The sequence below is a fragment of the Neopelma chrysocephalum genome, unplaced genomic scaffold (genome assembly GCF_003984885.1).
Source record: "Neopelma chrysocephalum unplaced genomic scaffold, ASM398488v2 Primary Assembly neopelma1_42b, whole genome shotgun sequence".
Taxonomy (NCBI): Eukaryota; Metazoa; Chordata; class Aves; order Passeriformes; family Pipridae; genus Neopelma; species Neopelma chrysocephalum.
This window is the reverse complement of record NW_020897701.1, coordinates 6,503,983-6,516,910: the sequence shown is the minus strand read 5'-3', so window position 1 is coordinate 6,516,910 and position 12,928 is coordinate 6,503,983. Positions and strand designations below refer to the sequence as shown.

Sequence of the window (12,928 nt, the reverse complement as noted above, 5' to 3'; positions counted from 1 at the left end):
TCAGTACCAGTGTGTGAAAATTTTTGTGAGAAGTTATTGATGACTATGTAATGTTAAATTAACAGAGGGAAGAAGAAAGCGAGGGCACTGTCCTGTAACAGCTACAGTTTTGCAAGAGATGCTATAAAGTAATCAAAAAATCCTCTTGATTTTCCCTTTTAGTTTAGAATATAGAAAACAACTTGAGAAAAAAGACTTTTCAAGATCACTCTTTTTTGTTTGGGAAGGTCATTTCCATGTGTCAGCTGGAATAACTACAATAGTCAAAAGCCTTTTGTTTGCATGGGGTAAAATAAGCATATAAAATCTGATCAGTCGTTCTCTGTTAATTAAGTCTTTCTCATTTCTAAAAGAAAAATATGTGTTAAATATAAGCAGCATTTACTGTACAGGAAAAAGGGGTGGTTTTTTTCATGCAAAAGATGTCTTTCAAAATTTGTTGTGTTTCAAATCAGTAGAAGATCTGAAATAACTCTGTTGTAGTATAACCCTTTGGACTGAGGGGAAGGAAAGGGGGCATTTTGCTTTCAAGTATCTGTCGAATTGTTACTTTGTACTCTTTATATAGAAATGATTGACAGGTAGTTGCTGTAGATTTTTTGCTTCAGAAGTTGCTTGTTTTCCTGCTGGGAATAACGAAGTCTTCTTCTGCAGAAATGTAAATCTACTGAAAACTTTTCTTCAGAGTTCCTTTGTTTTGTCTCCAAAAGGGAGAAATACTATTATATTTCTACCACAGAAATTAAAATATTAGTCCAAAAGGTAGATAGTTAACTATAGCTATATCTGGAGATTTTTTCTAAGTTGATGAGATGCCTGCTAGGAATTTTAAGTCTCTTCACTCTGTATGTGATGAAAGGAAGGACCTGTGTTTTGAGGCTGATGTCAGGAATATGCAGTGGAAGATACTGCTGGCATGTGGTTTGTTGTTGTCTACCCACTATTTTTATATATATATGAATATATAAAACTACATTTAGACTTTTCACTCCACAGCTGAATAAATAATTTTCTCTGCTCAGGGTTGGTTAGTGTCTTTATAGAAGATTGCAACTGCAGGCCCAAAGTTGGGCAAGGACTGCTTTTCCCCTTAAGGCTTTGACCACTTTGTTGCTCCCAATTAAGAGGTGTTTGCCATTGTTCTTGCATTGATTACTCACAGACACATGGGCACACAAACATGCACGTCTTCAGTTTTTTCTTCAGATTTTATTTGGCCCTTATAAAGAATACCTAAAGTTTCTGCTGCAGTAAATACCAGCAGTTGTTAATGTGTCTGAAGTTAGAGAACACTGATTGTTTCACAGTACATCTGCATGATGTCTGCTGAATGCTTTTGTGAATAAATAATGGTTATTTTTAACCTTAGCACTTGCTTTAGCCGAGTGTCTAAATCCCGTTTTCCTCTAGCTTTTCTACAAGATACAACTTCTATATGTAAAAAAACTGATATTAATGGAAAAGTAGTACATTTCAAGATTCTTTTTTAACACAGTTGGACTATGTTAGATAACCACTAGACAGGTTTCAGACGTTAAGAGTATTATGAATTGAAATTGAACGGGGGGATCAACGTTCCTGTGAATTACCTAACTAACACCATTGTTTTACAGACTATGACTGACAATAAATACATTGCTTAATAGTATTCTTATTCCCAAACTCTTCAAATTTCTGAGGAGAAGATATTTTTAAAGTGTCTTTTTAGCAACTAGGTTTTTGACAAGGGTTATTATCCTTACTGCTCTGACAGACCGAAAAGAAAAATACCAGATTTTGAGAGATACTTTTAAAATATATTTTTGTTCCTGACTGAGAGCTGTCTTAAGGGGGAGGGTGTAAACATTTCTTACTTTCTTTACATTTTATAACTGCTGTACTTGTTCTAAATTAACGAGGTAGTGTTAATGTTCACTTTACTTAGGATAAAGTTGCAAAAATCAATTAAGTGCCTAAGAAACTGTTCTACTTGGCAGCAGCAGGTAGATTTCAGTGCAGTTCTGATTCTTCTGTCTGATTTATGAGTAGTTTACTCTGTAGTTACAATAGTAATCTAAAGCTTCCACTCCCCAGTAAAACCCTAGAGGATGAACCACAGCACAGATTCTTTGAGTTCCTGTGGCATGTGCTGACCTTGCAGGCTTGTCCAGATGCAGCTGAGTCCTCTTAAATTTCTGAATTTATAGGCATATGTGTGTGTCTGTAATTGTAAAGTCCATCACCTTTCAAGGAAGTTTTATGAGGATACTTTGAGACATGAGTAGCACATACTTTTTAATATTTATTTATATGTTTATATTTGTATATACACATATATATATGTACAGTGGTAACAACTGGATACACTGTGGTTTGGAAATTTAAACTTTTAAATTTATAAAAGACCCCAACAAAACAAAAGAAAAACAACGACAAAAAACACCACAAAAAACCCTGTTAGTTTTTGGTGTAAGCTTTCTGTTCCAAAGAACTGTGATGTATTTTAGGTTTGGAAATCAGTAATTAACGTCAAAGAAATGAGGCAGCACATTGTGGGTGTTGCATCTTTTTCATCATGGGATTTATGTGAGAATTCCTTGTGCACGTGGTGATCATCTACCATAAGATTTTGATAGTATTATTAAAATATTAATGGAGTGGGATTCAAAAGATACACACTACTGAAAAATATATCAGGCTGTCCAACTCTTTTGGCGTATGAGCTACTACTTAAATTGCAGACTGTACTACAAAGCACAACCAGATGAATCTCTATGGAACTTCCAGGGGACCTGGCAGATGTACTCGGTGTGTAACCTGTTGAGACTTGAGTCGAGCAGCACATAGAAGTTGCTTTCCTTGAGCCATGTTGTAAGCCATCCATGTCTATTGAATTACTGGGCAGACTTCTCAGATTAATAAATTAAGGCGTAAATTTTGTTACAGACCACATCCAAATGCTTGACTGCTACCTTAACCTGGACAGAACTCCTTAAGGGTAGTCATGTCTCTGCTTTGTTTAGTCCTTGGAGTGTCTGCTTAGAGGTGGGAAAGAGTACAAAGTTGATTCGGAATTGGACTGAGAAAAGCATTAGTAGAAACTTCTCCCTGAAGAGACATTTAGCACAAGTTTACATCAGGGATGTGAATGAATCTGCAAGTACTTTTGAATATTGCAGTTGTAATGTGTTAAGATACGATGCAGTAAATTAATATGCTGTGGCATCTACTAACGTCTTAAAAATGCAAACAGAACAAAATACTAAAATAATTTTTTAATTCTGACTTGTGTTTTTGACGATCTCTACCATACAAATCAAAGACATTCCTTTTAATGCAAGTCATTTTTAAAGTAAAAGTTTCATGCTTCTACCTTATTTACTCGAATGTGTGCTTGGCTTACTTCCTCATGTATTGCTACTCATAGATTTGATTTTTGTCTGTCTCATTGATGCTGTGACTTGCTTGTAACTTTGGTACATCGTTCACTTTCAAGGCAGACTTGTCTTCGTGTTTAAAAATAGTCATTACTGAGTAACTTCTGTGGTCTCAAAATTGGTACCAGTAGAGGGGCCTTTTGTTGTATGATGTTCCATCACATGTTTAAAAATCTCTTTCATGCTGAAGTGTTTTTCAATATGAAATAGTTCAGTTTTGTGTGTTTTTACTATTTACAGCCCTTTAAAATAGGGAGGGGTAGGCTCTTAGGACTACTAAAAGACCTGTCTGCAGCTGGGATTGAGCCTGATTTATCTGGCAGCCAGAAGGTTTGGACTGTAGTCTCCAGAGCTAGCAAATCATTCCATAGAGCTGACATTGCTACTTGGATGAACTGTGTTAGACACTTTGGTTGTTTGAAAGTCCACGAAGCGATTATTCTGACTCTCTCATTGCCAAAGATGTGAGTTGAAACAACATATGGCAGAAATGTACAAGTTTGCCTACTAATTTGTTGCTTGGCAAATTACTTTCAATACCTTCTATACAGAAGCTTATAGATTATGAATACTTGATAAATTATTTTTAAGAGCTAAAAGAAAAAAAGAGTCAAGCTGTTCAACTGTTTAAAGTCCCAGTTATTGCAATCACATTTGGAGAGAAAGGAAGATAAGAGTCCTGATGTCCCTCTGCAGTTGTGAGTCTCTAAGCTGTATTGCCACACTTTACAACACCCCCTTACATTTTAGGCTGTAATTTCATTTTGCTCATATTATAAAGGGCATTCTTTCTTTAGAAAAATACAACGGTATTAGTTAAAATTTTGTTTGATCTTTTATAGTGCCCAAATTTCTAGTACCTGGTAGGGGATCACTGGTCTAGTATCGAGAGTTCAAAATCAGGATCCATGATGATTCATTTGAAAATGATTTCTAGAATTTGACTTTTTATACTGCAATCCATCAATATTGCTCAAATTTTGAAAAAAAAACAACAACAAACCAGTTGTGGTTTTTGTTATATTTGTTGGTTTGGGGTTTTTTATTTTTGGAGGGGTTGTTTTTGTTTCGGTGGAGGGGGGAATTTTTTTGTTTGTTTGTTTATTGTATGGTTTTGGCTTTTTTTTCATGCTGTTGCTTTTCAAATGTTTGCCATTGTTCTGCCAAAAACATTTTGCTAATGTTTTGATATAATCCTTTGCTGTACTTGGAGAAGGACCTAGGTGAGCATCTACATTTTGAACACTTACACATATTTGCTTAAGGCCTTAAATTATATTTTCAAGTGTGTAAACTTTGACAATGGGAGATTCAGGAAACCTACATTCTTCCCTTACAGAGCTAACAATGTACTTAATTCTGAAAGACAGATGAACTGGTAGTTAAATCTTAACTGATATGTGCATATCTCTTCAATGTGCTTGAAATGATATTTAAGTGTAATGGGGTGCAGTATGTCTTTTTTTTGCTGTATTATAACAAGGAAACTATGGTTTTGATTGTGACTGAGTAATCTCAAATAATGCAAAAGTATCTAATGCCTAAGATACCTCTGTTTTCTTTCTCAGCATCATATTGCTTGTTATTAATATCTTAGCCTTAAATATACAGGTTTAAAAGGCACAATTTTTTAAACCTGTTTGTGAATACCTTCATGTTTTACTTTATTTATTTTGTGAATTATATTTTTCCACAGATAAAACTGTGGTAAATCTGCATTTCTAATAAGTAAATCTGATTCTTCTCTGTCTGTTGAAGCCTGGAAACACTTAATCTTTTAGGATCACGTTTCCTGAAAAGGAACACTTGGGTGTAAAAGCCATGATTGCATTTTACAATGTATAACAGGTATAAAACCAGTGAAATACCCAACCTTTTGTAGTAGTGATAGGTGTGAGTGCATGAAACTTACTGAATATACCTGATTTCCAGAGTGTCCTAACAATAGAACTGTATTATTGCAAATTTGTAACTGTTTTAGGCCACTGCCTCCCTAATGATGAATTGAGAACTGCTGCTGATCTTCCTTGCTTTAGTTAGAGTGAAGCAGGGAGATGATCAAGTCAAAACTAAGAGTTGATCTCGAAACTAATCAGTTGTAACTCTCTTATATTTTGTTTTGGTTTGTTGTTTTTTTTTTCAAATACAGTTTAAAGTTTCATAGTTTTGAAAACTAGACCTTAAGTTTTTCTACCAGAAATGTGAAATCATCAAATTGGATATTCTAAATCTTATCCAAAGATATTGACAGCATCAGGTCTAGAATACTTTATCAGAAGTTAGGAGAAACCTTTAAGAGAGAATTGATTTTTAAAGCATGAATCTCAGTTCTCTGAGGCAGGAGAAGATGGGACAAGTTAAAACAATAGCCTAGTTGCACTAATTCTTTGGCTTAGCCAAAGAAAACATAGTTCCAATCTGTTTTCTTCTGTTTTGATCTGCTAACTACTGTTCCTTACTTTGCAGAATAAAAAGGTGTGATGCGAGATTCTCAAATCTAATTCACTGTATCCTGACAGTTCACAGAAGTGCAAAGCAGAGAAAGCAGAATCTGGCAAACAGCTGACACATTCTGTTATATTTATGAGTTTTTGTAAGATTGTCTGCCAGAAATGACCATACTCGAAAAAGATGCTCAGATAGAAGTGTTTGAACACAGTTCTTGAAGAAACAAAGTGATTGTTGGTACTTTGTGTCTTTTACAGAAAGTACAATACTTTGCTATACAAGTTTGCCACATGGAGGAAGAAAAAGAGTTTAATTTCAGATCCACTTGAGACTTAAGACCAAAAGCTTAGGAAGAGGAATTACCATTAAATGTTTTTCTCTGCCTTAGATTACTGGACTTTAGTTAGCATCGGAGAAATTACCTTTGTGTTATCAATAACTTTTAGAATAAGCCACTGGTTTTGCTTCATAATGACAAACTTAATTTGAACAGATCATCTCAATTGAAAAGCAAACATGTCTTTTTGCAGACTTTTGTTTTCTCCTGTGGTGAGAAAATAAATCTTAGGTCTTGGTTGGCAGCCATTCATAAACGTGGCAGAAACATACACCTCACAGGAGAATGCCACCTGGGCCATTTTGTGACTATTATCTGCTCTTTGTTAAAGATGAGTAGGATTGGCTTTGCCATAGGAATGCTTGATTCCTCCGTAGCTAGCACAGAGGGAAGAGCAATGATGGGTCAGAGCAAAGCACTGTGCAATGGAGAATGCTGCCTATGGATGGCGAGCTGTCAAAGTTTACCCTCTCACTGAGGAGGATTTTATGTGTATGTGGGAGAGGAAGACAGAAGAAGAAGGCATGGTGGTTTTCTTTCATTTTACGTCATTTGAGACAAAGCTTGGCAACTTTTTGTCTCAACACATGCTCGGGTGACCAACTGAAACATGGGTGGTATTTGGTTATGTTGCGTTAAGGCCTGTGAGAAAGAACAAAAACTTAAGATTCCTGTCACCTAAGAGAACAGCATAAAACCTTACCAAATTGACAGTGCTGAAATGTAGCTGCGTCTCTGTCACAGAAGCACTTGATGCGCACATGGAGAACGTGTTGATCTGTAAGTTCTACAAGTAGATTGTACTAACCAGCCTGCAGGTTAGATCTAGTGCAGTTAGTGATCTTACTTTTTGTGTTGACATTAGCTAAGCATTGCAAGAAAAAGCTGAGAACTTGGAAGTACTGAGCTTTTTAAAACCTCCAGCTGGAAAAAAGAATGCTCAGAGCTAATTATTTTAGATTTTGGGAATCAATTGGCTTCCAGTTTCTGGATTTGGGGCGTTTTTTTGTGTTTTTTTTTTTTCTTTTAATGATTACTTTTCTAATAGTGAAAAGTAATTAGTTCCATATTCAGACTATGAATAGATTCCCAAACTAATTTTTAGAGTTTTAAGTTTTAAATTTTGCCATAGTTTTATGGGAGGTTAGGCTTTTTCTTGCTTTTAAAAACAGAATATTAATATCGATGAGTAAGCTACAACAAGGTTTATGTTTTTAGCATCCTTTGTGTGTTCACTTTTTGATCTGGATGTATTCTAAGGTTGAGGCCAATGTTGATGAACCAATATCTGTAAAACATGTTAAAATTTTAGAGTAATTTGTACTATATGAGAAGTCTTGATTTGTTATAGAGAGTTTGCCACTTGGGGGGCACTTCCACACTACTTGTTTTAGAGCAGCAAAGTAGAATAATGCCTGTTTTCTCCTGTGAGGGTACTGCAGCTACTTAGAAGATCATAGGAGGCAGTGCTTTCTGTTTAAAAAAGATAGGCAACTCTCTTAATCAGCAAGTAGAATGATGAGAAAATAAACAGCCTTTATGTGTTGATATGTAACCTAATGAATAACTGCAGGACTTGCGTCTTTCATTCGAAGATTGAGTTCCATTGAGTGGAGCAAGTGGTTTTTGGAGCAGTCCTGAGTGTCTTGCAAGTGACACAGTGGTCCTCAGAGGTCTGAGATAAAAGGTTCCCTTAGCTAAGCAACCAGGTAACTTCAGGAGGTTATCCTTTGAAGAAGATCCGAATGTAGCTACTCTGTACTTGTTTTTCAAGGCTATTTTTTGTTGAAGGGAAAGCAGCTAGTTAGGCACAATTGCATGAAGTGACTTTACTTTTAGTTGGCCTTTCGGACATTTTCACCAAAACAGGTCAGAATGATCTGTAATGAGATATGAGGCTGGTTTTTGAGCTATATTATTTCTGATTTTCTTTCCAATTTTCAGTTTGTGTATCAACCAGTAAGAGTTGGTTGTTTGAGGATTTTTTTTGTGTGTGAAGTGGGAGGGTATCAGGGTAATACAGGGCAAAGGAAATAGGGAAAATATTTAAAAAAAAAATTAAAAAATTAACTGCAGCCTTTGATTATTGCAGTTCTAATATTTTTAATGTGTTTTGTATTCTATAATAAAGGGTAAGTATTTTTCTTTTTTGTTTGTTTGTTTGTTTGTTTGTTTGTTTTAATGTGTCCTTTCTAAGTACAGTTTTATGACTTTGCTGTATGGGTTCCTGTGCTTGTACAACAGTTCACTTCAGCCTGTTGCCTTTTTATATTATCATCGGAAATACCTATTTCTTTGTGTTATTTTTACAATACTGGCTTTACAGAAATTTATTTGACAAGTGGGAAAATGTCTACCCATTGTAATCATGTAACTTAATTTCCAGATCTTCAGTTCATTAGCCAACTTGGCTAAAATCTATAAAATGTACCAGTTCTATTCACTTTGAAGTTTTAGTAGCATTTTTGTTGTCATTGGCAAAGTTTCCACTGTTAGTGTTGTGTTCCCGGGAGAGAATTTGTAGCTTGCAAGAAATCTTACTGGTATGCAGACAGTAATATCCCAGGCTTTGTACTGTGCTGTGTTGTGCCATAATAGTTTTGTGTCTGTTTCCATTTGACATCTAAATTAGTAACTTATTGGAATCACTGTTTTCCTTTTTAAAACTCTATTTTCAGTCTGCCCATGAAAACAAAATTATTTTCTTGTTAGCAGAGATTAATTTGAATATAAAAATCCTGGAGAGATGATTTTCCTGCTCTTTACTCCATGAGAGTTTCTTTCTTTTAAAAGAAAAATCTATTATTGATGACTGGAAGGTGTGATGGCAGTAATACTCTTACATCTTTAAGTGAGACAGTGTGTGTAAAACAGGCTTTGATTGTATTACATTGAAAAGAAGGCAGGATGTTGGTTCATGCATCATGTTTGCAAGAGTAAGATGGCACATTTACAAGAGTGAGATGCCCCATGCATCATCTGATTATTGTGCCTCTCTCTGGCTTTGTCAGTTTTACTTTGGGAAATTTTAATTACACTCTTCCCGAATAGAATAACTGTAGTTTGTTTTCTGTTGGGTTGGGTTGGTTTTTGTTTGTTTTTTTTTTTTAAGATATGTAGCTGTGGAGAGTTGAGTTATTTATGATATAAGATCAGATATCAACATACATTTTATACTTAGAACGCACCAAAGGCAATATGTTGACACTGGCATGAGTGTGATTGTATCTGTTCACCTCTGGTGTTTCTGAGTCTATTTTGTCTTCAGCATGAGGTTTTTTGCAAATCCCAACAGAGAATATTTATGCGTTAAATCCAGATTTAGATCATAGTGTTAGAATAATCTTGGAATAAAATGGGAAGTTTTCTGCCAATTTGATATAAGAAAAGGCATTTTTGGACTTTGATAAAGTTGAGGAGCCAATGGATGCATCTGGATTGCCATTTTCTTACCAGTTCTTCCCTTTGTTGCAGTTGGTGGGCAAATTCACAGGAATTAAATTACCTCACAAGAATTAAATCACCATTGCTCATGCAGATCTTTTCTTCCCACCTGTAATCAGTTTTCTTGATTTACAGGTGAGGCAGCTGTTAGTACAAATTCTTTCTTCATGTAGATACTGAGTGGGAGGGTAAAAGCACTGTGGTTGTAACTGTATTTCATCATTCTGTTGCTACTATTTGAGTTTTTGTTTAAACGCAAATGTTGCCCAGAAGGAAAATAGGCCGGATTTGGTAGCTCTCAAGAAATAAAGGCAGTACACAAGGCATAGCTAGTTTCTGAAACATTAGAGAAACCCAGTAAAAGGTGAATATCCTAAAAGAAGGTTAGGCAGCATTTATTTGTGCTTCCCTGCTTCTTTTTTACTTGTGTGCTGGTCCTTCCATTTCAGTGGATACAAAATCAGGCAAACAAAATTGCTGCTAAAATAACTCTGAAGGTGTAAACCTGCAATAAAAGTTGTCTTAATCTGAGATATGTAAAAACACTCATGAATTCTGCTTAAAAGTAAATCAACAATAAATTGTTAATATATGCACAACCACAATGCATAAAATATTCAGTATATGTGGAATAAATATGTTATTACTATATTTTTTTCAGCTAAAACCAGAATACAGTGTTCTCCTGTCCAATCTCTTCCCTTTTATTTCTTTCCCTCCCCCCAAATATATTCAGACCCTTTTTTCTGAGAAGGTTGATTTTTTTTTTTTTTTTCTGTTTCGTGAAGGAAGAACATGTTTTCTGCACCTGGGAAGAAAAATAGTTTTTCTTCCAAAATACTTGAAAGGAACTGTCAAACATCTGATTCTATTAACATTGCTTTTCTTTGGGCTTTGCATTAGGAGTGGGAGCCCAGCTTGTTCACTTAGTGAATTTTCTTGTTCAGCCACTGATTTGAGAACTGCTTCACGTGGTAAGAGATGGTAGTGTTATTGCATTGAGAAGTCATTAATTTTAGGCTGTCTCTTGTTTGTCTAGGTTTTTAGCCCGTTTTTTGGTAAAGATGGCAGCCAACAATGCAGTGCTGAACAGACTGGAGCAGAAGGGTGCAGAGGCTGATCAAGTCATTGAGTACCTCAAGCAACAAGTTGCTTTGCTCAAAGAAAAAGCTAGTAAGGAATTACCTTTCTTATGATAAACCTGTTAACCAGGTGGTTCATAGGAGAAAATGAGAACATTGATGCTGTCAACCTTTTAAGTGTGTTTCAAGTTCTCCAAAATAAACCTTGTAATAGAAGCTCCACTTCACTGTCTTGTGATTTGTGGGGGTTTTTTTGAAGCTGCTTATTCTGAAATATAAAAGGTATGGATAAGGAAGGATTAATGGCACAAACAGATGATGGAAATTTGGTAGGACATGACTCCACTTGAGGGGGGAAAGGGAGTTGGAAGACTATGAGACTATGCAGTATCCTGAATGTGTTACTGCTTTTTCACAACTGTAGGATTCTCTCAAGAGTATCATACCTTCAACTATGATATTTTGTATTTAACTGTATCAATGAATTAAGGTGTGCTGTATTACAAACATCTTCAAGGTTTTTCTAATAGGTTTCTTGGAATTTTTTCTTGTGATTCTATTTGGGGTACCGAGAAAATAGTCTATTGAGAGGCAATTTGATTACATAAGTATTGTAAAAGTGGCTATTTCAATAACAAAGAGGATTCCAAAGTGTTTCTGCTATTTGGCTCACCATGTTTCACTTTTCTTTAAATGGTCATTTTTAATGTGCCAACTCTAGTCTTGCAGGCATCTCTCCGTGAAGAGAAAAAGCTCCGTGTAGAAAATGCTAAACTGAAGAAAGAAATTGAAGGGCTGAAACAGGAGCTGATTCAGGCAGAAATCCGAAATGGAGGTGGGGAAAAATGTCCTATTCTCATACAACATAGGTGTAGTTAGCAGAAAATGTGATCAAAACTGTCTTAATTCTACTTGATTTTTACCTTTCTCTGTGACTCTATGGCATTAGTCACAAATTCTGGATTTTCCTATGTTCCATGCCTATGACAAGTTACTTAATTCCAACATTTCAATAAGCTACAAGTCTAACAGGTACATACACCAAATTGAATCAGACATGGAACTAGTTTTTTGTATTTTTTTGTTCAGTCCCTTTCATAATAAGCCCTGAATCTGACTGATGACAGTGACTCCTTTTGATACTTTAGAAATTGCTGAATACCTAACACTTCTTGATACTATGAGTATTTAATCTAGCATGACTGCAAAATCACTATGGAAAATCAAGCCACAATGCAAAGTGCAGATAGCCAGCGACTTACTAGAAAAACTGTGGTAATGTAAAATTAGAAACAATGTGTTTTGAATTTATGATTCCATGCTTTAGTAAGACCAGCCTTCCAGTGGGCTTTTTCTTTCTTTACACTTCTCTGTGTAGTTCTGTTCAGCTTGCACCATTGTATATACTTCATATTAAAAAAGAAAAGAGAAAAAAATAGCCAAAACTGAAATGTTTCAGATCCACTGTGTTGTCTTTAAAATTATTTCCAAAAAAGTCTCTTTTGCCCTCAACAGCTATTGCTATTTTTACCCAGGCTGTCAGTATTGTAAATGGTTTGAGATAGTATCCAATGTAGCTGGATGCTAGCATTCAACTGTACTGAATGTTTTACTGGTAAAAACAACACATTCAAGTCTTCAAAAAGATTAACATGTTGTAAATACAGAGAATTCTGTTGGGGACCAATAAAGCCCTTTCATATACTAAACCAAACCATTAGTTTATATTTCTCTGTTGTCTGTTAGTCTGCAGCAGTTCTTGACAGGTATAGGATATTTCACAGAATCTGTTGTGCTTCAGAGAGGTGTTAAGGTGTATTGATCCAAGATGGGAAAGGAAATTAATACTTAGCTTGATATTCATCTTCTTTTATTTAGCCAATTTATTTAAGTGGTAGTAGGCCTAAATTCAAATATTTTCTTTTGAGGTAAATAGATATGTTACCTTGGAAGTACTAAGTAGTTGAGCACAGAAATTAAATGGTCACAGTATATCAAAAATATCATGAGATATTTTTCCAAAAATCTGAGAAACAGTGACTTTCCATAACTAGCAAGCAAGTGGTTGTTGGTACAACAAATCTCATACTCAAATGATTTTAGAAAGTTGTTTATAAGAATATAATTTGTGCAATTTAGTGTTGAAGAGAGGAAGCATCAACAAACAAAGTGCAGTTCTTCAGGAAAGTTAATGTCTGAAA

General features: G+C 35.2%; 1 protein-coding gene across 3 annotated transcripts in view; it reads left to right on the top strand.

Annotated features, from left to right (window-relative positions):
- AIMP1 (aminoacyl tRNA synthetase complex interacting multifunctional protein 1) overlaps positions 1 to 12,928 on the top strand; it is a 38,958-nt gene that overhangs the window by 8,169 nt on the left and 17,861 nt on the right. For all 3 annotated transcript variants that reach the window (XM_027677078.1, XM_027677079.1, XM_027677080.1), the window contains exons 2-3: positions 10,685 to 10,818; positions 11,449 to 11,562. In XM_027677078.1, coding sequence (XP_027532879.1) covers positions 10,685 to 10,818; positions 11,449 to 11,562 — 248 coding nt within the window. The remainder of the gene's footprint in view (positions 1 to 10,684; positions 10,819 to 11,448; positions 11,563 to 12,928) is intronic.